The sequence below is a fragment of the Pteropus medius genome, unplaced genomic scaffold (assembly GCF_902729225.1).
Source record: "Pteropus medius unplaced genomic scaffold, Ma_sr-lr_union100, whole genome shotgun sequence".
Lineage (NCBI taxonomy): Eukaryota > Metazoa > Chordata > Mammalia > Chiroptera > Pteropodidae > Pteropus > Pteropus medius.
Window position 1 is genome coordinate 123,713 of NW_024341756.1, and position 25,130 is coordinate 148,842.

A 25,130-nucleotide genomic window follows, 5' to 3' on the forward strand; every position below is an offset into this window, starting at 1 on the left:
TCTTGACTCATTATATACTTTCCTTAAATTTTTGAAATAATTTTCTTTCTTTTTTTAAATAATAACTGTTTTTGAAGTCTGTCTGCTAAATCAACCAGATAGACTCACTCAGTTTCTACTGACTGCTTTATTTTCTTGAATAAGGTTTACATGTTCCTACTTCTTTGCATGTCTCCTAATTTTTAGTCAAAAATTTGGATATTTGAAATATAATACAGCAACTCTATATTATTTTTCCCCAGAGGGGGTGTGAGTGGTGGTGATCATTTAGTAATTTGCCTACACTAAATCTGTGAAATCTGTCTCCTCAGTGATGTGTGCCTACTGATATCTGTTTTTTACATTGTTTTTTATTTTCAAGCCTAGCTTTGTTGAGGTCACCTCTGTGTCTGCATCAGTCGATGATTAGCCAATAATTGGTCAGAAGTTGTGCTAAGACACTTTGAGCCAGTAGGCTTCAATATTTATCAATAGACCTGTGTATGAGCAGAGGAGTATATTTAAAGTCTGCTCTTTTACTTTCCACTGGTCCCACTCACATCTCCTCTGCATATGCAGACAGGCAGTCAGAAAGGGATGTATGAAAAGCTTATCAAGGTCCTCTGTGGCTATCTCATTTCCTGTGTCTTCCTATTAAATTCTGGTTAATCTGCTAGCCTGTTGTTTGCCCCATCTAGGACTCCAACCTCAGGCTCAATGAGCAGGTGGCCTTTCCTGTTTGGTTGCTGCTGAGATTGCTATTGTTACTTATAATTAACCATGAACATGGGGTTTAAAAAGATCCATTCTCAATCAAGTAAGCCTACACTCAAGTGAGTAGTGCAGCTGCCGATATTCATGACTTGCCTCACTCTAGAATAATTACTGCCCTAACTGCACTGGGGTGACAAGAATGACACTAACTCCTACAGTTCTTACCTGAAGTTCAGTAGATTATGAATAGATATTTCTGTTTATTGTATGACTTTGGACAATTTCCAGTGGTTGCTTTTGCTAATTTTTTTTCCCATTTTATCATTGGTTTTTGAGGAAAGAATTGAGCTTCTTACTCTACCCTACTAGAAGTCTTATTTTCCTCCTGACCAACTAGAGCAACTTTGCTTAAAAGTCCATCCCTTCCCCCAATAACCTATACTGCCAAATATGTCAGATGAAGTTGCTATTTATGCACAAGTCTGTTATGGGTGATTGGGATCTTTACTGAAATTGCATTTATGAATCTATTATTCTCTTCAAAGAACTAATGTCCTCTGTTGCTTTTTTGATTTTCATAGTGTACATGTATCTTATATTTCATTGATTTTTGTTTATTCCTACTTTTTTTCTTTAGATTTAATTTCATCTTTTTCTAATTTCTTCAGATAGATGTTTAGATAATTGATTTTCAGGCATTTATCATTTTATCATAATATATTCATTTGGGCTATAAATTTCCTATGAACATAAATTCTCCAAGTTTTTATACATCATTTTTATAACTCTTTTCAAATATTTCTAATTTTCATTTTCATTTCTTCTTCATGAGTTATTTAATAGTATATTGTTTGATTTTTAAATACTTTAGGATTCTTTAGTTATCTATATCTTTTTGTTATTGAGTTCTACCTTGATTTAATTGTTACCAAAGAATATATTTTGCATAATTTCTATCCTTTGTTGAAGTTTGTGGTTCAGCATATGTCAGTTCTGGTAAATGTTCCAGGATACTTGGAAAAAAAGTATAGACTATAATTGCTGATAGAGTGTTCTATATGTGTCAGTTATGTCAACTATCTTTTCTTCAAATCTTTTATATCCTTACTTATCTTTAAATTGTTTTTTCTTTCAGTTACTAGATGAATTCTTTTAAAATATCCAAATATGATTATGGAGTTTTTTCTATCTCCTCTTCTGTGTCTGTTTTGCTTCATATGTGTTACACACACAGATACACATACTTAGGACTGTTTTATTCTATTGACTCAATCCTTTTATAACTTTTATAGGTTCCTCTTTATCTCTGGTAATATTTTCTAGATATATACATTAAAGTTAGTAAAATGCATAAATCTTTAGTGTACAGCTTGATTCATTTTTATCTATGTGTGAGTATACATGTGTGTGTGTATACCTGTGAAATTATTACTCAGATCAGGATGTAGAAAAATTCTTTCATCCTATAAAGTATTATATCCCTTCCCAGTCAACTACTGTCCAGAATTCTGCCAACATACTAGTTTTGCTTGTTGTTAAACTTCATATAATGGAACCATACATTTTTGCCTTGGCTTCTTTTTAACACATATATATTTATAAATATTTGTTATTACAAACATGTTTATTGCTGAGTTTTCCATTGTGATTATGCTGCAATTAGTTCTGTATTCTCCTACTGATTTACACTTGTGTTGCTTTTTAAGGGCTTTTTGGGGGGTGGGGGAGAGCCGGCTATTACGGCTAACATTTTTGTACAGATCCTCTTTGATCTGTATACTCATCCCTCTTGGACATATACCTAGTAGTAAAATTACTGGGTCATAGACTAGGCATATGTTAAACTCTTCTTTTTCCAACTTTATTGAAATATAATAGGTAATTAGTTGCTCATATTCTCATTGTACAATTCAATGAGTTTTTTTCAGCTATAGTTGACATACAATAATATATTAGTTTCAGTTGTACAGCATAGTGATTAGAGATCTAAATCACTATGCTATGATCACCCCTCTAAACCTAGTACCCCCTTCCCCTTTACATATTTATTACATTGTTAACTATTTTCCTTATGCTACACTTTATATCTCCATGTCTATTTTGTAACTATCCATGTGTACTTCTTAATACCTTTGCCATTTTGTGCTGTCCCCCAACTCACCTAACATCTAGTAGCCCTCAAAATATTCTCTGTATCTATGAGTTTGTTTTCATTTTTGTTGTTGTTTGTTTTGTTCTTTAGATTCCACATATACATGAAATTATGTGATATTTGTCTTTCTCTGACTTAATTCATTCAGTGCAATACCCTCTAGGTCTATCAAGGCAATGTATTTTCCCATCTCCTTCCTTTTAGACTCACTGTGTCTTTTAATCATAAGTGAGTCTCCTGTAGGCAGCATATGTAGGGGACTTCTTTTCTAATCCATTCAGCCACCCTATCTTTTGGTTGGAGCACTTAATGCTTTTCCACTTGAGATACTTGTTGATAGGAATGTAGTTATTAGCATTCTTTAGTCCTATTTTTGATACATGTTTTCTTCTTATTAAAGAAGTCCCTCCAACATTTCCTGTAATACTGGCTTGGTGTAGATAAATTCCCTTAGCTTACTTTTGTCTGGGAAGCTCTTTATCTGTCCTTTGACTCTTAAAGGGGCGTTGTCCACAAGTAGACTTTCACAGTGATGGACTTGCTCGTTCTGAGCACCAGCACTGGGTCAATTGCTCAAGAGACACCGTGAACTTACAGGGGACACTGAGTTGTCAAAGCAAGGGCTGAAGACAAGGCTTTCTTGATTATAGATTCTGGGTTTTCATCACAATGAATATTTTGTACTAAGCCCTTCTGTCTTGCATAGTTTCTTTTGAGAAATCAGCTGCCAGTCTTACGGGTGCTCCCTTGTAGGTAACTAACTCCTTTTCTCTTGCTGCTTTTAAGGTTCTCTTTGTATTTAACCTTTGGCATTTTAATTATAATATACACTATATTGTGTGGGCCTCTTTGTGTTCCTCTTTTGGGGGATTCTCTGAGCTTCCTGGAATTGTATGTCTATTTCCTTCACTAGGGGAGGGAAGTTTTCCATCATTATTTCTTCAAATAGCTCTTCAACTTCTTGTTTTCCTTTAAGTATCCCTATGACATGGATATTTTTACATTTAATAATGTTCCATAGGTTCCTTAAATTATTATTATTTAATCTTTGTTTCTTTTTTTCTTGCCATTCTGATTGTTTTGGCTTCCCCATCCTCTGTATTGGTGGTTTGATGCTCCTCTTTATCCACAATGTTTATTCCCTCTAATATACTCTTCATCTCAGATAATGTGTTCTTCATTTCTGACTGGCTTCCTTTTATAATTTCCATTTTCATTTCTATGTTTTTAAATCTCTTTGTAAAAGTTCTCACTGAATTTATTTACACTTCCCCTAAGTTCATTGAGCATCTTTATGATCAGTGTTTTCAACTCTGCTTCTATTAGATTGCTTGACTCCATTATTCCTGGATCTCTGTTCTGTTCTCTCATATGGTTTCTGCTTCTATGTCTTCCCATTTTGGCTGCCTTTCCATGTCTGTTTCTATGTACTAAGCAAAGCTTCTAAGTCTCCCGGGTCTTATTAGTGTGACTTTGTTTAGTAGTGTCCAGTGGCACAGTCCTGAGAGAGGTTCACTAGCCTGTACCCCTCCGGGGCCACCTGTTAAGATTCAGCTAGCAATCCACCAATGCTGTGCTTATAATTGCCTCATATTTTTTTATTTTTTTCAATTATAGTTTACATACAATATTTTATTATCTTCAGGTGTTCAACATGATTAGACATTTATACAACTTACGAAGTGATCTCCCCGATAAATCTAATATCCATCTGTCACCGTACATAGTTATTATAATATTAACTAAATTCAAGGTTAGTTTATTAGTGAAGAAAACTTTAAAAAACAAATTTAATTTGGCCAATGTGTACAGTGTTTATGAAGTCTACAAAAGTCTACAGTAATGTCCTTGGCCTTCATCACTCACCACTCAATCACTGACTCACCCAGAACAACTTCCTGTCTTGAAAGCTCCAATCATGGTAACTTCCATATACAGGTGTACTATTTTTTTTATACTGTATTTCACTATATCTTTTCTATATTTAGATATGTTTAGATACCCAAGTACTGCTATTGTGCTACCTACAGTATTCAGTACGGTAACATACTATACAGTTATAGCCTAGAAGCATGCTATAAGCTATATCATATAACCTAGATGTGTAGTAGGCTATACAATCCAGGTTTGTGTAAGTGCACTCTGTATGTTCACACGATGAAATGTAATTTCCTCATGATGCACTTCTCAGAAGGTATCCCCATCATTAAGCAGCACACGACTGTATTTTATGATGTTTTGACATCTTATAAAGATTGTTGGCCAGGAAGAGACTGCCTCTCACAGGGCTAGGCAATTCTTAGAGATAGAAAAGGGCTGGAGACATGCCTGGAGCATTCTTTCATATGCATACCAACCAATCCCAGCCCCAACAATCTCCTTATGTGATTCTCTCACACCAAGGCAATATTTCCCCTGCCCTAAATCAACCTGAGGCCAGGTACCAGGTACTAGACATACAGTTATAGCCCAGAGCTGTAATGCTATATGAGGGAGGGTCCCCAGCCACATCTCAACTTTACAGATAAGGCAAGATCTGATCACTTGTTGAATCTCTTGGATAAATCTTTATTGTAAAAAAAGCATGGACAAATTTCCCATCAGTTGCATTCATTCTTTGCTATCTACATTTCAAAGTCTCAATACAGTTGAGGTGACACCAGATAGTACAAGACAGTCAAATTTAGCCATTGTCTCATGGGGGCAGATTGTTGTATTTGGATGTCTTTTTTAGAAATCAGATTAAACTTGTCATTACAGTGTTAACAGTGGCAGAACTTCTAAGGGCTACTGAAGCTGCATGACTTATTGTGAAAGAGACTAACCATTCAATATCTGAAACAAAAACTTTATTGCTCACTTTTTGTTTATCTATTACTATGTAGCAAAAACACCCAAAACTTGGTTTAGAACAATTTATTATTTTTCTGTATGTAGAATGGGTGATTTTTCTGCTTCACTTGGCATTCACTGAAGTCTCTTACTGGGCTGGCTACATTTAGGCAACAATGGGTCTGGGCTGGAAGGTCTAAAAAAAAACCTTCACTCACATCTGGCACTATGGGGTTTCACCACCAGTAGCTTGAGTTTCTTCACAGCTGGGTGGTCTCAGTCAGACTAGTTAAACTTTTTGCATGATGGTTAGCTTCAAGAAGGAAAGTGGAAGCTGCCACACTTCCCAAAGGGTAGGTCCATAATTTCTGTCAGATTTCTATAAACCAAAGCAAGTCACAAGGCCAATCCAGACTCAAAGGGCGGGGAATTCGTCAACCTAAGAATGTCCAAACCTATAGACAATTTTTATGAATTCATTAGTTTATTTCAGCCAAACAGAAGACATGCCTGGAAGCAAGATCTCAATAGACAGAGAAAAATACTTCCCAGAATGACAGCTTAAAGTTTTATACATTTGGAATTAAGGAGGGTATGTAAAGGTTTACATGAATGTGGGAGAAAACAAAGCAGAAAAATCTCTATGATTGAATTACAGGATAGTTAACAAGATCATGTGCTCTCTAGAGGGTGGTTACGATTCCCAAGGGTAGGAAAAAAGAGGCATTTCAAAGGCGTGTTAACCTAGATGCACAAAAACAATGGACAGGGCTTGCTTAAGGCAAAAATAACTTCTTACTAGGGAAGATACAGGCCTGAGGGACAACTCCCCACTCTGACTTGCCCAGTTAGAATGTTATGATCAGACCACCCTGTGAGATTACTTTTGGTCAGTGCGCTTGTATATAGCTCCTTTGACCATCATACTAGCCAAAGGAGTACTATACTTGTAAATCAAACTCAAATTAAAAAATGATACATAGTTTTAGGAAATAAAGGATTCGGGCATTGGCAGGCTTTTGAAAGCAGGAGCGTTGAGAAACTTACTGGATGGCTTCAGTCATAAAAGTGTAGTCACTGGAGTGAAGCTGTAGCTGACTTGCTGACTTTCTAGAGCATGGTTAGAATGAAAGCTGTTGTTGATTAGCTTTCAGCAATGTGGAACTGTCATAGATTGGTTGGCCTTCATAAGTATGTGTACTGATGAAACATTCTCCAATAAACGGCTATCAATGTCTGATCAGTTGTCTCTGCCATTCTGGTGATTACTACTAGTTCATGGCTTGAGGTTATGGCCAAGAAACAGTCAGTCCTAGGCTTTCTTGAATTTGGAGACTAGAAACATTTTATTATTATCAGATACTTACTTTTTAAGTATTTTCATTATTACAGGCTTTATTCTTTTTTATTAAATTTATTGGGGTGACATTGATTAATAAAATTATATAGGTTTCAAGTGTACAGTTCAATAATAATCACATGTATATTGTATTGTGTGTTCACCACTCAAAGTTAAGTTTCTTTATTCTTAACAACAGGTTTGCCAGTTATTGGATTGTCCTCAGAAAGTACTAATTAATTTTTATTTAGGTTTTGTTTGAGAGGCTGAGGAAGTTAGAAAACGTATTTGCTTTTACAGCAGGTTGAAATAAATAACTCTAAAGGCATTAAGGTTCCTCTTAAACCTCTATCAAGATGGAATGCTCATGTCAGAGCTGAGTAGAATATTGATAACATACTGAGTAGAGTATTCACAAATTATTATATATAAACACAAAGTATACTTTATTCTTAAAATACAGTCGCTAAGTATAATCATATTAAGTGTTCATTAGAGTTAAACATCAGACAAATCAGAGTGAAGCATGCTTAAAAAGTTGAACACCATGAAAGTCATCTTCATTAATAAGGGGAAGTAAGGTGGCAAGATTTGGACTGGAGCAGCATTTGACAATCACATGAAGTATGGGCAATAAAATAATTTTATTAGCAATGTAGTAATACCAGTAATATGTATTACTAGTAATGTAGCGGGTGGAGTTGGGTATTGTAAGGTTTTTTTTTTTATGTTATTAGGTTACATTAATTAAGTATGACATAAAGATGGTATTTTATCATGGGATAGTAAAAAAATTATAAAATGTTATAGAGAAAACTGGCATTGGCTTGGAAGAAATAATACTGTGGGCAGGGATTCATTAACAATTCAATTTAATTTAGACATTGTTTATTTCATATATGTACTACTACATTCCATCAGGAAATTTCTTGATGTTATGATAAATCAAGTAAAACACATTTCTTTGAAAAAATCCTAATGCTTAAGCTTTTAACATATAAATATACAGCATAAAATAAATATACTGCACAGAACTACCAACCACAAATCGCTGTATGCACCATTTCCGAAACACATACTATATATAAAAGTATATTTCTAACAGTGGTTGTGATGTTTTCAGCTCTAAGGAACAGAAAAACTTAACTTTGTAAAGTACCAGATAGTAAGTATCTTAGGTTCTGTGAGACATACGGTCTTTGTCAGAACTAATAAACTCTGCTCTCTTCTAGTGTGAAGGTAGTCACAGGTAAAACAGAAATGAATGGTTTTTCTCTGTACTCGTGTTCTAATAAAAATTTATTTATAAACACTGAAATTTGAGTATCTTATAATTTTCATGGCACAAAATACTCTTTAATTTTTTCAACCATTAGAAATGTAGAACCATCTTTAGCTTGCCAGCTGAAAAAGAGGCAGGCAGTAGGCCAGATCTGAACCACTCGTGGGAAAATACACAACCAAACCAAACCAAGGCACTACAGCAATAAAGTAGGGGATGAATGTTGATAGCCAAGCTTTGTTTTTTTGGCAGCATAATTCAAGAAATACAAATTATGATGATAATATCTAACATATAGCTGTTCTTGTGTCTGACACTATTCTAAGTGCTTTAAAAATATTAACTCCTTTACACCTCAAAGCAATCCTAACATATTGTGATTATCACTTCTTTTTTATAGAAAAAGAAACTGAGGCATAGACAGGTTAAGTGGCATGCCAATGCTGCAATTTGAGCCTATGCCATGTTGTCTCTACCAGAAAGAAAAAGGTAATGAAGAACATTTAGTACTCCCCTACAAAACACAAATGCAGGTAGCTCTGCAGCCTGCTAAAATATCAATAGTAAGATAGATAACATTTCTAAACATGGCATTATTTGTTTTTATAGTGTAGAGTATTTTCAACTGTTTTTAAAAACAAACTCAGGCTTTTCATATTAATAAATGTGTCCTTAATGTAAAATTCAGTTGACAGTTGAAAATTTTACAAAGACATTTTAAATTTTTTTCAGAATGATTAGTTCAGTAACAACACATATATATTCACTTAGAAATGCCAGGAATCAGGAAAAAAGATGTATGATAATCTTTTAAAATAATACAAATATACATTATATTAACAATAGGAATCACTGCTGAGACTCAAGGTGAAACATTTTCATATACATTAAAGTTACTGAACTAGGGTCATATTTTTCCCTATGTACAATTATAGACAGATTCCACATGCACATCGAACATCCACAATCTGTGTTATGTAGCACACTCACAAATACAAGTCCTCCACATTGCAGGACTCCATGTGTTTAATGATGTTGCCTGATTATTCAATTTATTTGTATCTTTTAAAAAGCTTCATATATCTAGACACTTGCGGTTAAAAAAAAAAAATCCTTGAAATCAACATGACTTCTCGAAACTATTTCCCTCGGTACAGATTCTCCTTGAATTTTTGTTAAAAAGCTTTCACATATTTGAAATATCTGTAAAGATTCTATCCCAGTATCAATGATCTGAAATTCACTTCTGATAAGGGCGTCTATATCTGATGCAATCTTTGCAGACATCCCTTTGAGGGTTCTAATGAGTCCAACTGGTGTGAAAAGGTTTCTGAACGCTCAGAATACTGATAGGAGTTTCTCATTCACGTGAACTTTTAGATGTCTAGTAATGGCTGCCTTGACAGAAAATTTCAATATTCATTTTATTTACAGGATTTACCTCCTGTGTGATTTCTATGTTATACAATAAAGTATGACTTCTGAAAGGCTTCCTTCCATTTTACAATTTGTAGTGTTTCTGCCATCTATGCTGCCTGACATTTAGTAAAGTCTAACATATGATAAGAATTTCTTCCTTATAGATTTACAGAATTTCCATGTAGTTCCTCTCCATGAAGAAAGATTGTGGCTAAAATTTTCCCATACTGATGATATTCATAAGGATTTTGTCTTATGTGAATTATGATTATCCTGAAGGCTCAATTCAGTCAGAACAATTTCTCAATTCATACTACTTTATAAGCTTTTCCCCTCTGTGTGTGTCTTCTGATGTGCAGTGAGTTTTGATTTCTGGATAAAAGTTTTCCTACACTCTTGACATTCATACGGTTTCTCACCTGTGTGTTTTCTCTGATGTATGATAAAATGTGACTTCTGAGAGAAGGATTTCCCACATTCCTTACATTCATAGGGTTTCTCTCCTGTGTGAGTCCTTTGATGTAATCTGAGGACTGAATTCACAGAGAAAGATTTACCACATTCATGACATTCATAGGGCTTCTCCCCTGTGTGTTTTCTTTGATGTTTAGTAAGATCTGATTTATAGTAAAAGTTTTTTCCACATTTATTACATTCAAAGGGTTTCTCTCCTGTGTGACTTCGCTGATGTACTGTGAGGGCTGACTTCTGGTAGAAGCATTTCCCACACTGACTACATTCATAGGGTTTCTCTCCAGTGTGAGTTCTCTGGTGAGTTTTGAGGTGTGAATTTCTAGAGAAGAATTTCCCACATTCCTTACATTTATAGGGTTTCTCCCCTGTATGTGTTCTCTGGTGTACTGTAAGGTGTGATTTCTGGGAAAATGATTTCCTACATTCCTTACATTCATATGGTTTCTCCCCTGTGTGTGTTTTCTGATGTACCATTAGGTATGCTTTAACATAGAAGAACTTCCCACATTCAGTACATTCATAGGGTTTCTCTCCTGTGTGTGTTTTCTGATGTTCTATGAGGTGTGGCTTCTGGTAGAAGGATTTCTCACACCGATCACATTCATAGGGTTTCTCCCCTGCATGAGTTCTCAAATGTCTACTAAGAGATGACAAGTGGTAGAAAGATTTCTTACATTCTTTGCATTCATAGGTTTTCTCTCTGGTGTGAGTCTTCTGATGTTTTGTGAGGTCTCTATTCCTAGAGATAGATTTCCCACATTCACTGGGTTTGTCCTTTGAATGAGCATGCTGATGTGCTATGAGGACAGACTTCTGGCAGAAGGACTTTCCACATTCATTGCATTTATAGGTTTTCTCTCTGGTATGAGTTTTCTGATTGGTGAGTTCTCCAGTCCTAGAGAGAAATTTCCAAATTCATTAATGTATAAGGCTTTTTTCCCCTGTATTTTCCAAAACTCTGAGAACCGATTTCTAGAGATTTTCCCATATTCATTAGATTTATAAGGCTTTCCACTGTGAATGTTCTCTGACATACACTGTGGCTTAACATTTGATAGAAGGAAACTTCACTTACATTACATTCTCAGGGTCTCTAAACTGCCTGAACTTGACTTTGTATAATAAAGCCTTCCTTATTGTGTAACTCTGAGGAATCAAAAAGCCTGTTTCAAAATTTGAATCTCTTGATTCCGAATAAGGTCTCCATTATGAAAAAGGGCTTTCTCATTTAGAATATATTCTTTGGAGTGTTAGTTTTTGCACATTTAGCATGAAATAGTGCTCTTCCACCTCTAGTACTCCCGGCAAGACCCTTTTTTTTTTTTTACAAAGCTTCTAATCTTAAAAAATAAATTCTTTAACTTGCCTTGAATTTTCAGCTTGGCTTTCCCTGTATCTTGCTCCTGGGTCATGAATATTCCATAGGTCTTCTACAAAGCAATCCAAAATTTAATACCACATAAATCTTAACACTTTATTATGGTTGTAGGGTTGATTCTTAGGCTTCAGGCCAATCTCTCCAAATGAAGGAACTCTCAAATGCAAATCTCCTCTATTTCATTTGGTTTAAAAAAAAAACCAAACACTAAAAACTGTTATAGCAGACAGGTGAAGGAAAATGATTATAAACGCAAGTACCTCTGACACTTTATAAATATGACCTTAAAAACTTGGAGGAGTAAGTAAATACAAAAAAACAAAGAACAGAGCAGAGAACAAAAGATTTAAAGCGTTGCTGAACAGGAATACAGGAGTCACAATGCTGTGAGCCCATTAAGGACAATAAACAGTAAGTAGGGTGATAAGAAAAATTGGTAGACAACTGTGTTCACTGGAAATATCAGGGGAAAGATACCTGCTCAAACCTAGTTCACTGTGTTAAGATTCCTAGTCATAAGCACACTATAAACTTCTTTATTTCCTCTTTACTCTTATACAGCAATCTAGATATGAACACTAAAGTGACTTTCTCATATTTAGAGGAACAGTCCTATAGCTTGGGCTTTCACTCTCCATCTAGTTGGCTTAATTTTCACTGGGACAGAAGACCCAGAAACATGTATGTCCAAAAGTAAAGATTTTTAAAAAGAAAAGTGCAAGCCATCTATATAACAAAATGAATTCCCAGTTGTAGCACCAAGGATTATCACTCCTGACCAACAAATATTGCATCTCCAAAGCAATGTTACCTATGACTCAACAATAGACTTATTCTGCTTTCATATCTGAGCTCCCACATCTCTGCTTCGATTTACTAATCATTAAAGATTAATTATTCGACATCATTTTAGAACCTTTACTGACCTTCATATCGATTCATCTTTAAATGCTTGAAAGAAAGGCAAAGATTATGAGCAGAGGGAGTGGAAGTTCATGACACTTGTGAGGGAAACATAAGAAAACTTATCTGACAGGAATTCGTCCAAGGTTAACTTGGATACACATGAAATAAGATCCTACTTATGAAGACACTTGAAAGAGCAGATGAAGCGATGATTAGCATGCATTCTGGCGCCACAAGTTGTGAGAAATTAAGATGTAAGAAAGGGCCAGACTGTTTCTTGACAGAAAATTAACTTAAATTTAAGTGTATTTTGCAACAGTGAGTTAGTATAAGTTTATTGTGATAGGCTGGGGGCAATATAAATTGGCAGCATTACACAACTACTATTTAAATTAGCTTCTGACCTGAGAAAGAAGGAAGTTAGATCAGTGGAACCATCCTATAAGATGACAAAATATGGGACCAGGATACAAATAAAATAAAGATGTCGGAAATGTCAATTTTAGGAGATCTCAGCCTAAAAAACAAAGCTTTCATTTTAAGAAAGAATAAGCCCTTGCAGAAGTTACTATGAAGAGCCTAGGGCAGAAGATAGAGTGTCTGTCTCTTATTAATTGAAATTAAATCTTTCGACAAATGCCTAGTGAATGACTAATATATACCTGACATTATTCATGCATGTTGTTCCTGAACATGAGTGCACAAGTCAGAAAACACATGAAAGGCATTTAAGGAAGCAAAGTAAGAGTATCTTTTTTTGTATGTCTGTTTTATTTTTATTCTTACTGTTATATAGTAATATAACACTCCAAACAAAGTGCACCAGATTTTAGGAAAGATAAAATGTACTTTGTGTACAAACACCATGTAGAAGGAAGTATCAGCTCTGAGATAATGTAACTGATGAAAGACATAATGATTTGTAATATGATTTCAGAATTTAAAGAGAGAATACAAAGTTAAAACTAGTGCTGAAAAAATAAACTAAGGCATTTTGTTGTTAATAAAAGGAAACAGAATTTGAAAAAAACGTATAAGTCGGATTTATAAATACTTAAGGTTATAGTTGCATACTTGATGGCAAAGAGTAAGTGGGAATTCTAGAAAAAAGACAAAAGTTTAAGTCAAGGTTCATATATAGGAAAGAGAAGTAAAGCTATAAAAAACGTTGAGCAAAGCGGGGAATTTCAGTAGAGAGAATGAAAATTGGAGGTGTGATTTATGTTGCTTACATATGCAGATTGAGCGTTCTCAATCATTTTCAAAAGTACCGGGCATTTAATAAAAGACTGTTGAAAAATATCGCAAAAGGCAAAAGGCACCAAACACTTCACTACTAATAACAAGGGCTACATTCTCACCAGGGTAGTTTCGACGTGGAAATTCTACTTCTAGTATCCATGGCTCCTTTCCTTGCTTCAACTTGAAGACTGCATTTGGCTTATTCAAGCAATAACCTATTAATGGAAAAGATAAAATAATACAAATTGCTTAGAATTCAGGGACTCTTAAGGATAAGAAAAGACAGTTTTAGCAGAACCATGAAGGCCCCCCCTTAGGCTTGTCAAATTTAGATTCTTTCAATAGGGAGAGTGGGGACACAAATATTTTTTCTGTTACCCAAAATGGATAAATCAACTTGGGCCCCTGACACAAAGCTAATATTATTTAAACCTACAGATGCCTTACATGCTCCACAACTGGGAAAGGGAATGCAAACTACTAGGACTTACATACGAGGAAGTTTTTCTCACCCACTGAGACTAGGTGACCATAGTTCTCCTGCATCACTTCCCTGTACAGGGTCCTCTGAGAAGGGTCCAGTAACTGCCACTCTTCCCGGGTAAATTCCACAATAACATCCTTGAATGTTACTGGTTCCTGTAACAACATATTTCAATTCAAGCTGAAGTGTCCTTAATAGAGTACCATTGAAAAGACATGTGTAAACTAGCTCTCAATGTGCTAAGTATAGAATTTACTTTGGAATGTTAAGATACACCGCTACTCTGTACCCTGCTTTATATATAAAATACTTGTTCAATATATATTTACTGAACTATCATCCCATGCCTGGAACTCTGCTGGAGCTACAAAGATGAATGAAAGAAACTATTCTTGTTATCAAGGAGCTTACATTCTGACAGGGAGGCAAAGATGTAAATTCTTAAATGCAATAAACATAGCAAGTGTTAAGGCAGAAGTATGTGTAAAATATAAGATGGTCCCAAGTGGGGATAGCTGTTTGTATTTTGTATTATCAAGTTAGATTTTATTAGGTGGTCAAACTGACTAATGTAAACTTTAGGAATTACAAATACAGAATTGGCAAAGGCATGGATGCATCACATATTACAAGTTGAGGAAACTACAAATAAAACAGTATGATATGAGAACAGAGTGTAGGACCAAGATTAGTTAGGTGATAGTCAAGTCAGGTTACAAAACTTGGAGTAATTCTGAATTTGTCTTTTGGGCCATTAAAATATATTTTGCATGCCTACTTAATAGGTGTCTTCTTATTAATATATATTGACATCTCAGTCTGTTTATTAAAAATTAACAAGTTTTATTTTAGTATTTATATAACAGAAAAATGTGTATCAATAATTCTGCTATTTCAAATTATGTGGGCTATCTTATACATTTTGGGGATGTTCACCCTTTCATTTTGTAGATGCAAATACAGATAATAGGGAGCCACTGAAGAGATAGATGTAAGCACTAGAGTTATATGAGTAGATTGGTAGCTTAGAAGAAAATTAAAGTATAAGAGGCAAATGGAACATCAGAAAGATGGAGTGTTAGAAAATTAAGACATTTATGTAAGAAATAAACATTTATATTAAAGTTGCAGCAGTGAGGGAAAAGCATAATACAACTTTGTAAATAATTGGAAATTAATAACTACTGAATGAAAGGGGAATGTAACTCCCACAGTGTCTATGTGGTTTGGTAATGGCTAGAGCCATAATGCTAATTCTTTTCATTCTTCTATTTTTCTTGGCAGAATTATTTAAGGCTATGAATTTTTCTCTAATAATTGATTTTTTATATTCTATAGAATCTGAAATTCACTTGAAGAACACCTTGGCTAGATAAAATTCTTGCTTCACACTTTCATCCTTGAAAACACTGTTCTACTGTTTTATATATTTATATGATGCTAACAAAAATCATTTCAATTTTATTTTCTTTCCTTGCCAAATGACTTCGACTTTTTGCCCTGATACCCAGAAAACTTTTTTTTTCTTTTTTATCATTCTGGGTCAGTTCCCTCTGACACAAAAAGCCTTTTCAATATGTAGGTTCAAATTTTCTTTTCTTGATGGGAAGTTTCCTTGAATTACAGTTCTATTTTATTATTTAAATTTAATTTAAAATTTAATTATTTAAGTATTTAAATTTAATTTAAAATTAAATTTATTGGAGTGATATTGGTTACTAAAATTATATAGATTTCAATTTTACAGTTCATTAATACATCATCAACATGTTGCATTGTGTTCACCACCCAAAGTCAAATCTCTTTCTGTCACCATATATTTGATCCTTTTTACCCTGAGAAGTGTTCAGCTGCAGGCCAAGTTTAGCTCCAGCCTGTGCTCCTCTGAGTCAACCTGTTAAAATTCAGCAAGCAATCCACAGATGTTGTGCTTATAGTTGCCCCATAAGGCCATGCCAGAAACCATGGTCAATTGCCACCTATGTGAGTCTTGGAGTTGGCTCAGCAAGGAGCACTGGAATTCCCAATGACAAAACCGTATGTGGCTTGGGTGGAGCTGCGAGTTGGAGGAGGCAGAGTTTCAGGGAATTCTCTGGGCGACGCGACCTCTGTTATCCAGTTAGATGATGTCTCAGCTATGATGTCACTGTGTCTACACACTGGTAGAAGGGAAGGGCTCAACAGAGGAACAATGGATACTGGCAGCACTTTTTCTTCATAGAAAGCATCACCTCCAACCCTCACTCCAACAACTCAGTGTCCCACTGTAAGTCTGTAGGGCCCCCTGAGAAACCAACTGGACACTGGTGCTCAGAGAGAGCAGGTCTGTCACCATAAAGTCTGCTCATGGATATGGCCCATGTAAGAGGTGTCTGCAGTTGCTAGCTGCCATTGCCACAACCTCTGTTGCACTCAGCCACTGGGGACTTGCATCTTTGCTCCCTCCTAACTTCTACCATTGCAGGGTGATTTTTTATTTCTCTCCCTAATTGTAGTACTCTGTTCATCTAGATCCCAGACAACTTTGCTTGCCGTTTGCTCCGTGTTTCTGTCACAGTTTTGATTTGATCGCATGATGAATGAACAAAGTCTCTATCATCTATGCCATTTTTTTGGTCATCCCCATATGCTGAACTTTTAACTGCCACATTTCCAAAATGGTTGTACCTTCATACTGCCACCAGCAAATATATTAGAGTTCCAGTTGTGCTACGATGTTGCAAACACTTGGATTTCTCAATCTTTATAACCTTAGCCAATTTGGTGAGGTATGGTGGTGTTACATTCTTGTTTCTGGATGTTTTAATCTTGTTGTATTTCACTAATGAATAATAATGTTGAGCAGGTTTTCAATACTACTGGCCATTTGGATATCTCCTTTTGTGAAGTGCCTGTTCTATATACAATCTCCCTCAATTTAAAATAAATTTAGTTTGGAGTTTGGAGAAACATGGTGCAGTAAGAGATGTCCTCAGAACTCTCCCTTTGAAACAACAATAAGCAGAACATCTAAACTCAACAAAAAACACCGAAACTGCATATCAGCACATCTGAGCATGGGATCTACGCATGAGAGATACCACAGGTCAGAACCCTGGGTATTGGGCGGTGGACTGGGAGATATAAAGAAGCTGCCTCTCACAGTCATGGAGCTCCATGCAGGAGGAGGGGGAGGGGAGAAGGAGCAGTGAGTTTCTGCAGCAAATTCCCCAAACAGTCCTGCCTGGGAAAGCTGTGAGCTTCCCATGGCTGGCTGACTGTAGAACCCAGTCATCGGGGTAGAAAGCAGAGGAGACTGAATGGACCACAGAGGAACAACAGTTGATTTTTGCCAGCTACAGTTGCAAAACCGAGGCTTGGCTGCAGTTTCCAACCCCCAACTCAGAGGGCCCCTCCATCCATACACTCTGAGACCGATCACTGCAGAGCCCCAGGGGAATCTGAGCAAACACTGCCAAGACTGTCGCTGACACAGACAGGGACTGAAACTGAGAATTGCGAGTGTGATTAAATATCTACAAGAAAATTTAAAAAGCATTAAGACTTTATATAAAACAGAGATTCAAGATGCTTACACACCACCTACTGGAAACCAAAAGAAAAGTGCCATCTTTACAACAGGCTAAAGAGAGACCTTTATTAATAAATCTTGTTTCTGGAAAAACAACAGAATACACTTCCATTAATGCCCAGGAAGAGAAATAATCCTTTAAACACCGTGAACAACCAAAATGACAAGGCATCTCAGAGAGAGAGAGAGGAAAATCTCCAAAAAATAAGCTTACAGACATAGAAATATGTGACTTAAATGACAGAGAATTCAGGAAGGTACTTCTGAAAAAACTCAGTGAGATCCAAAACAACTCAAATCAACAATTTCAGAAATTATAAAAACAACTAGATGAGCAGAGCAAGGAGATTGAAACCCTCAAAAAGAACCAAATGGAACTTCTGGAGATGAAGAAAACACTGTGAGTTGAAAAATGAAATAACAAGCTTGAGAAATAGAGTCAACCAAATGGAGAAAACGATCAGTGATATCAAAGACAGAAATCTAGAAATAAATCAGAACGAAGAAGAGAGAATCCGAAGAATGAAAAATCATGAAAGAGAAATTCAAGAACTAGCTGATACCATCAGAAGAAACATAAGAATAATGGGCGTTATTGAAGGTGAGGAAAAGGAACAGGGATTAGAAAGCATTTTCAGACAAATAGTTGACAAGAATTTCCCAAATCTAAGGAATGAGCTGGAGCTTGGAATTCAAGAAGCCAACAGAACACTCAATTATCTCAACCAAAAAAGAAGCCTTCATCAAGATGCATTGTATTAAAATTATCAAAAATCAACACAAAGACAAATATAGACTCAGAGTGAAAGGGTGGAAAATTATATTTCACTCAAATAGCATTCAGAGCAAAGCAAAAGTAGTGATTCTAATATCTGACAAAATAGACTTCAAAATAAAAAAGATAAAAAGATATGAAGGAACACTTCATAATGATAAAGGGAATCATGTACCAAGAAGACATAACACTTATTGATACCTATGCTCCCAATCAGGTATCCCCAAAATATTTAAAGCAATTACTAAAAGAACTAAAGGGAGAAACAGACCAAAACATCAGTAAAGGACTTAAATACCCCACTGTCAGATATGGACAGATCATCCAAACAGAAAATCAATAAGGAAATAACATCCTTAAATGACACATTAGACCAACTGGACATAATTGACATATACAGAGCCTTCCGTCCCAAAACAGCTGCTTATACATTCTTTTCTAGTGCACATGGAACATTCTCAAGAATTGATCACATACTGGGACACAGAGATAGCCTTGACCAATATAAGAGGGTTGAAATCATACCAACCATATTCTCTGATCATAATGTTTGAAATTAGAGATCAACTACAGAAAGAAATCAGGAACAAACACAAATACATGGAGATTAAACAATATGCTGCTTAAGAATAACTGGGTCAGAGAAAAAATAAAAAGGGAGATCAAGAGATACATAGACATGAATGATAATGATAGTACAATATATCAAAACTTCTGAGACACAGCAAAACTGGTCATTAGAGGAAAGTTCATATCGCTACAGGCCTACTTCCAAAAACAAGAATGAACCCAAATAAACAACCTAACACTTCATGTTTAAAAACTAGAAAAGGAAAAACAAATGAAGCCTAAAGTCAGCAAAAGGAAATAAATCATCAAAATTAGAGCAGAAATAAATGAATTTGAAAACAAAACAAAATGATAGAAAAAATAAATTCAACAAAGAGGTGGTTCTTTGAGGTTAATAAAATTGACAAACTCCTGGCTAGACTCACTAAAGAAAAAAGAAAAAGGATACAAATAAACAAAATCAAGGATGAAAGAGGGGAAATTAAGACTGAAATCACAGAAATACAAAGGATCATACAAGAATACTACGAAAACGTATACACCACCAAATTCAATTCAACCTAGAAGAAATGAACCAGTACTTAGAAAACTACAATCTTCCTAGACTGAATCAAGAACTGGAAAATCTAAATAGACCAATCAGCAGTATGAAATTGAAACAATCATCAAAAACCTAACAAAAAGTAAAAGTCCAGAACCAGATGGCTTCACCAGTGAATTCTACTAACATTCAAAGAAGATTTAATAGCTATTCTCAAGAAATTCTTCCAAAAAATCAAAGAGGAAGTAATACTTCCCAACACATTTAATGAGTCCAATATTACTTTCATACCCAAACCTGGTAAAGATAACACAAAAAAAGAAAACTACAGACCAATATCTCTCATGAACACAGATGCAAAAATCTTAAATAAGATACCAGCAAACTGAATACAGCAACATATTCAAAATATTATACACCATGATATAGTGGGCTTCATCCCAGGGGCACAGGAATGGTTCAACATACACAAATTAATTAATGTGATATACCACTTAAACAAGTTAAAAAATAAGAATCATATGATCATATCAATAGATGCAGAAAAAGCCTTCGACAAGATACAGCATCTATTTATGATCAAAACACTTAACAAAATCGGTATAAAAGGAATGTACCTTAAGATTATAAAGGCCATCTATGGCAAACCCTCAGCCAACATGATACTTAATGGTAAAAAACTAAAAACCTTCCCTCTAAACAAGGCAAGGCTGTCCACTATCACCACTGTTATTCAATATAACATTGGTAGTCCTAGCGAGTGCAGTCAGACAAGAGAAATATGTAAAAGTCATCCAAATAGGAAACAAGTCAAATGGTCACTATTTGCAGATGACATGATTCTCCATATAGAAAACCCTAACGACTCCACAAGAACACTACTAGAAACAATAAGCAAATACAGTAAAGTCTCTGGATACAAAATCAATGTTCAAAAATCCATAGTTTTCCTATACTCTAATAATAAAGTGTTAGAAAAAGAAGTGGAAAAAATAATTCCTTTTCCAATTGCAACAAAAATATAAAATACCTAAGAATAAATTTAATGAAACATGTGAAGGACCTTTATAATGAAAACTACAAGACCCTATTAAAAGAAATTGAAAGAAGATACAAAGAAATGGAAAGATATTCCATGTTCTTGGCTTGGAAGAATCAACATAGTTAAAATGATCATATTACCTAAAGCATTATACACATTTAATGCAATCCCCATCAAAATCTTATCAGCATTTTTTAGAGAAATAGAACAAAAAATAATCAAATTTATATGGAAGCACAAAACACCCCAAATTGCCAAAGCCATCTTAGGAAAAAAAGAACGAGGCTGAAGGCATCACTCTGCCTGATTTCAAATTATACTACAAAGTCACAGTAATCAAAACAGCATGGTATTGGCAGAAAAACAGACACACGAACCAGTGGAACAGAATTGAGAGTCCAGAAGTAAACTCATATTTACATGGGGAAATAATTTTCAATAAAGAAGCCAAAAACATATAGTGGAGAAAGGAAAGCCTCTTCAATAAATGGTGCTGGGAAAACTGGAAAACCACCTGCAAAAGAATGAGACTACACTGTTGTCTATCACCACACACCAAAATTAACTCAAAATAGTTTAAGGGCCTGAATATAAGATCTGGAACAATAAAGTGCATAGAAGAAAACATAGGAACTAAACTGAAGGACCTTGGTCTTATAGAGGATTTTATGAATTTGACCTCAAAAGCAAGGGAAGCAAAAGCAAAAATAAGTGAATGGGACTACGTCAAACTAAAAAGCTTCTGCTCAGCAAAAGAAATTGTCAACAAAGTAAAGAGAGAACCATCTGAATGGGCAAACATATTTGCAAGCAACACCTCTGATAAGGGCCTATTATCCAAAATAACAAAGAACTCATACGACTCAATAACAAAAAATCAAATGATCCAATCAGAAATGGGCAAAGGACCTGAACAGACACTTCTCCCTAGAGGACATATAAAGGTCAACAAATATTTGAAAAGATGCTTAATATCGCTAGCTAATAGGGAAATGCAAATAATCGAAACCACAATGAGATACCATCTCACACCTGTCAGAATAGGACAAGTAATAACAAATATTGGAGAGGATGCAGAGAGAAAGGAACCCTCATATACTGCTGGTGGGACTGCAAATTGGTTCAGCCACTGTGGAAAACAGTATGGAGGTTCCTCAAAAAACTGAGAATTGATCTATCATATAATCCAGCAATCCCTCTACTGGGTATTTACCCCAAAGACTTGAAAACCCATATCTGAAAAGATATTTGCACACCAATATTCATAGCAGCATTATTCACAGTGGCCAGGACATAGAAGCAACCGAAGTGTCCTATGATAGATGATTGGCTCAAGAAGCTGTGGTACATATATACAATGAAATATTACTCAGCCATTAAAAGAAATGAAATACTGCCTTTTGCGACAACGTGGATAGACCTAGAGATAATCATGCTAATCGAAATAACCCAGACAGAAAAAGTTGAAAATAACATATCACCTATATGTGGGATGTAAACCTAAAAGCAACAAAATAACAGGACCAACAAACAGAGACTCATGGACATGGACTATAGATTAGTGGTTTCCAGAGGGTAGGGAGGAGGGTGCACAGGGGAGGTAGATGGGGTATAAAGGATCAAATATGTGGTGAAAGAAAGAAATATAACCATGGGAGGTGAACATACAATATAAAAATATATATGCCTTACTGTTAAAATGTAGAGCTGAAACTTATTGGATTTCTTTAACCTTTGTCACCATAAAATTAATTAATTAATTTTAAAAAAATTTTTTAAATGAGAAAGATATATCTTTGCCCAGTCTGGCTTGCTTTTTTATTATTTTGGTGTATTTTGATGAGAAGTGTTTAATAATATTGAATTAACAATTAATCATTTTTATTTGGCTAGGTATTTTTTAAATATTTTTCCTGGCAAAATGCTAGCCTGGAAGTTATTTTACCATTTTAATGATATTGTTCCATTGTCTTTTGACTTAAATTGTTTCTTCCATTGTTGAAGTCAGTTTCAATCTTATTCTTGCTCTTTTGAAGATAATTGCCTTCTTCTGGTTGTGTTTACAATTTTTCTCCTTATCTTTGGTTTTCAGTAGTTTTACCATGATGTTCGTATACGTGTTTTTCTTTGTATTTATCTTTCTATGTAATTGTAGAGTTTATTGAATCTGTAACTTCATATCTTTCAATTATGAAAATTCTAGGCCACTATTTCTCTTCAGATATTCTGTTTTATTCATATTCTCTCGCCCTCTCTTCTTGGGATTCAAATGACAAATAAGATATTTCTATGATAAGCTATGTCTATACTACTTATATATTTGATACTTTTAAGATTCTGTCTTTTGTGTATATGTATGTGTTTTAATCTGGACTCATGTTTTAATTCTGACTCATTAATCTTTTCTTCTGCTGTATGTCCAGTCTTTTAAACCCATACAGTAAATTATAATTTTAATTATACTTTTAATTCTAAAATGACCATTTTATTTTTCTGTAGATTCCAGGTATCTTGATTAAGTTCTTTATCTTTTCATTTACTTATCTCATTATATTAATTATAATTTAATAATTTAACTAATCATAATGAATTTCCTTGTCTGATCATTCCAATATCTAAATTACCTTGGGTCTCTTTCTATTGGCTGCCTTTCCTCTTGGTTTTCATCATTGAGTTCTGGGTCCTGTTTTCTGGCATTTCTGTTAAATTTTTTTAATTGAGCTATAACTGACATTATATTGTATATTAGATATACAACATGATTCAATATGTTATATATTGTGAAATGATCACAAATCTAGTTAACGTACACCACCATACATAGCAAATTTTTTTCTTCTGATGAAAACTCTTAAGATCTCTCTTAACAACTTTCAAACATACAGTAGCATTGTTAACGATAAGCACTATGCTGTATATTACAACCCCGTGATTTATTATATAACTGGAAGTTTGTACCTTCTGACCACATATATCCATTTCATTCACCCACCTCCTGCCTCTGGCAATCACCTCATCTTTTCTCTGTACCTTTTAGTTCATTTTGTTGTTGTTTGATTTAGATTCCACAAATAAGTGAGATCATACAGTATTAGTCTTTGTCTTATTTCACTTACTATAATATCCTCAAGATTCATCCATGTTAACAAATGACAGGATATTTTTCTTTTTTATTGCTGAATAATGTTCAATTGTTTGTGTGTGTGTGTGTATCTCACATTTTCTTTATCCATTCAACTATTGATGGACAGTTAGGTTACTTCTGTCTTGGCTATTGTGAATAATGCTGTAGCGAACACGGATCATATGGTAATTCTATTAATTTTTTTGAGGAACCTCCATACTGTTTTCCATAGTACATTCCCACCAACAGTAAATAAGGGTTCTCTGTGCTCCACATCCTCATCAACACTTATTTCTTGTCTTTTTGATGACAGCCATTCTAATAAGTGTGAGGTGATAGCTCATTATGGTTTTCATTTGCACTTCCCTTAATGATTGATGATGTCGAACACTTTTTCATTTACCTGTTGCCCATCTGTATGTCTTCTTTGGGAAAATGTCTATTTAAATTATCTGCCCATTTTTAATTAGATTAAAATTTTCCCTATTGAGTTGTATTAGTTCCTTACATATTTTGAGATTGACTCCTTATCAGATATGTAATTTGCAGTTCTTTTCTCCCATTTGGTAGGTTGCCTTTTCATTTTGTTGGTTTCCTTTGCGTGCAGCTTTTTAGTTTGATGTAGGTAGTCCCACTTGTTTGTTTTTTGTTTTTGGTGTCAGATATAAAAGATTATTGCCAAGACCAATGTCAAGAAGCTTACTAATTATTTTTTCTAGCAGTTTTATGGTTTCATGTCTTAAGTTCAAGAGTTTAATCTATTTTGAGTCAATTTTTGTGTGTGGCATAAGATTGTAGTCCAATTTCATCCTTTTACATGTGGCTGTCCAGTTTTCCTAACACCATTTATTGAAGAGACTGTCCTTTCTCCATTGTATAGTCTTTCCTCTTTTGTTGTCAATTGACCATATATATTCCATTGATCTATGTCTTTTTTTTTTTATGGCAATACTATACTTTTTTTGATTACTATACCTTTGTAATAAAGTTTGAAATCAGGAAGCATAATACCTCCAGCTTTGTTCTTTCTCAAGATTGCTTTGGGGTGTTAATTTTTATTAAATGGTGAACACTGCGTAGGAAATATTATAGTGGCACTTGATATTTTCTTCCACAGAGGATTTAATTTTCTTTTAGTAGAAAAAAGACAAATTACCTTAAACAGGTTCATTCCTGGTTTGCCCTTACTTCTAAAGCAGCAATTTTCTGAATTCTGAGCTGAATGTTTGGGGTGTTACCATGGCCCTTCCTCCATGACACACTCTGAAATTCAATTTTTGTGTCCCTTCCAGTGTCACTTTCCAAA

The 25,130-nt window shown here is 34.8% G+C and overlaps 2 protein-coding genes across 3 annotated transcripts in view; one reads left to right on the plus strand and one right to left on the minus strand.

Moving 5' to 3' along the window:
- LOC120594841 (uncharacterized protein FLJ43738-like) overlaps positions 1–25,130 on the plus strand; it is a 76,046-nt gene that overhangs the window by 45,285 nt on the left and 5,631 nt on the right. The window lies entirely within an intron of this gene.
- LOC120594504 (zinc finger protein 25-like) lies at positions 7,872–14,486 on the minus strand. 2 transcript variants are annotated; one of them, XM_039852535.1, is made up of 4 exons: positions 14,209–14,486; positions 13,837–13,932; positions 11,558–11,621; positions 7,872–11,086 (listed from the first exon to the last, which is right to left on the minus strand). In XM_039852535.1, the coding sequence occupies exons 1-4, from the start codon at positions 14,366–14,368 to the stop codon at positions 10,036–10,038; spliced, it is 1,371 nt and encodes a 456-aa protein (XP_039708469.1). In that variant the 5' UTR covers positions 14,369–14,486; the 3' UTR covers positions 7,872–10,035. The 2 variants fall into 2 exon arrangements, with proteins under 2 accessions (XP_039708469.1, XP_039708478.1); XM_039852544.1 differs by having other exon boundaries at positions 14,230–14,480.

Excerpts from the sequence above, each read along its gene's own strand:
- LOC120594504 (XM_039852535.1), bottom strand. The coding sequence starts at position 14,368 with ATGTTGTTACAGGAACCAGTAACATTCAAGGATGTTATTGTGGAATTT. Across the intron at positions 13,933-14,208 it reads TGAGAAAAACTTCCTCGTAT|GTTATTGCTTGAATAAGCCA; the intron begins GTAAGTCCTAGT and ends TTCCATTAATAG. Across the intron at positions 11,622-13,836 it reads TCCACGTCGAAACTACCCTG|AAGACCTATGGAATATTCAT; the intron begins GTGAGAATGTAG and ends ATTGCTTTGTAG.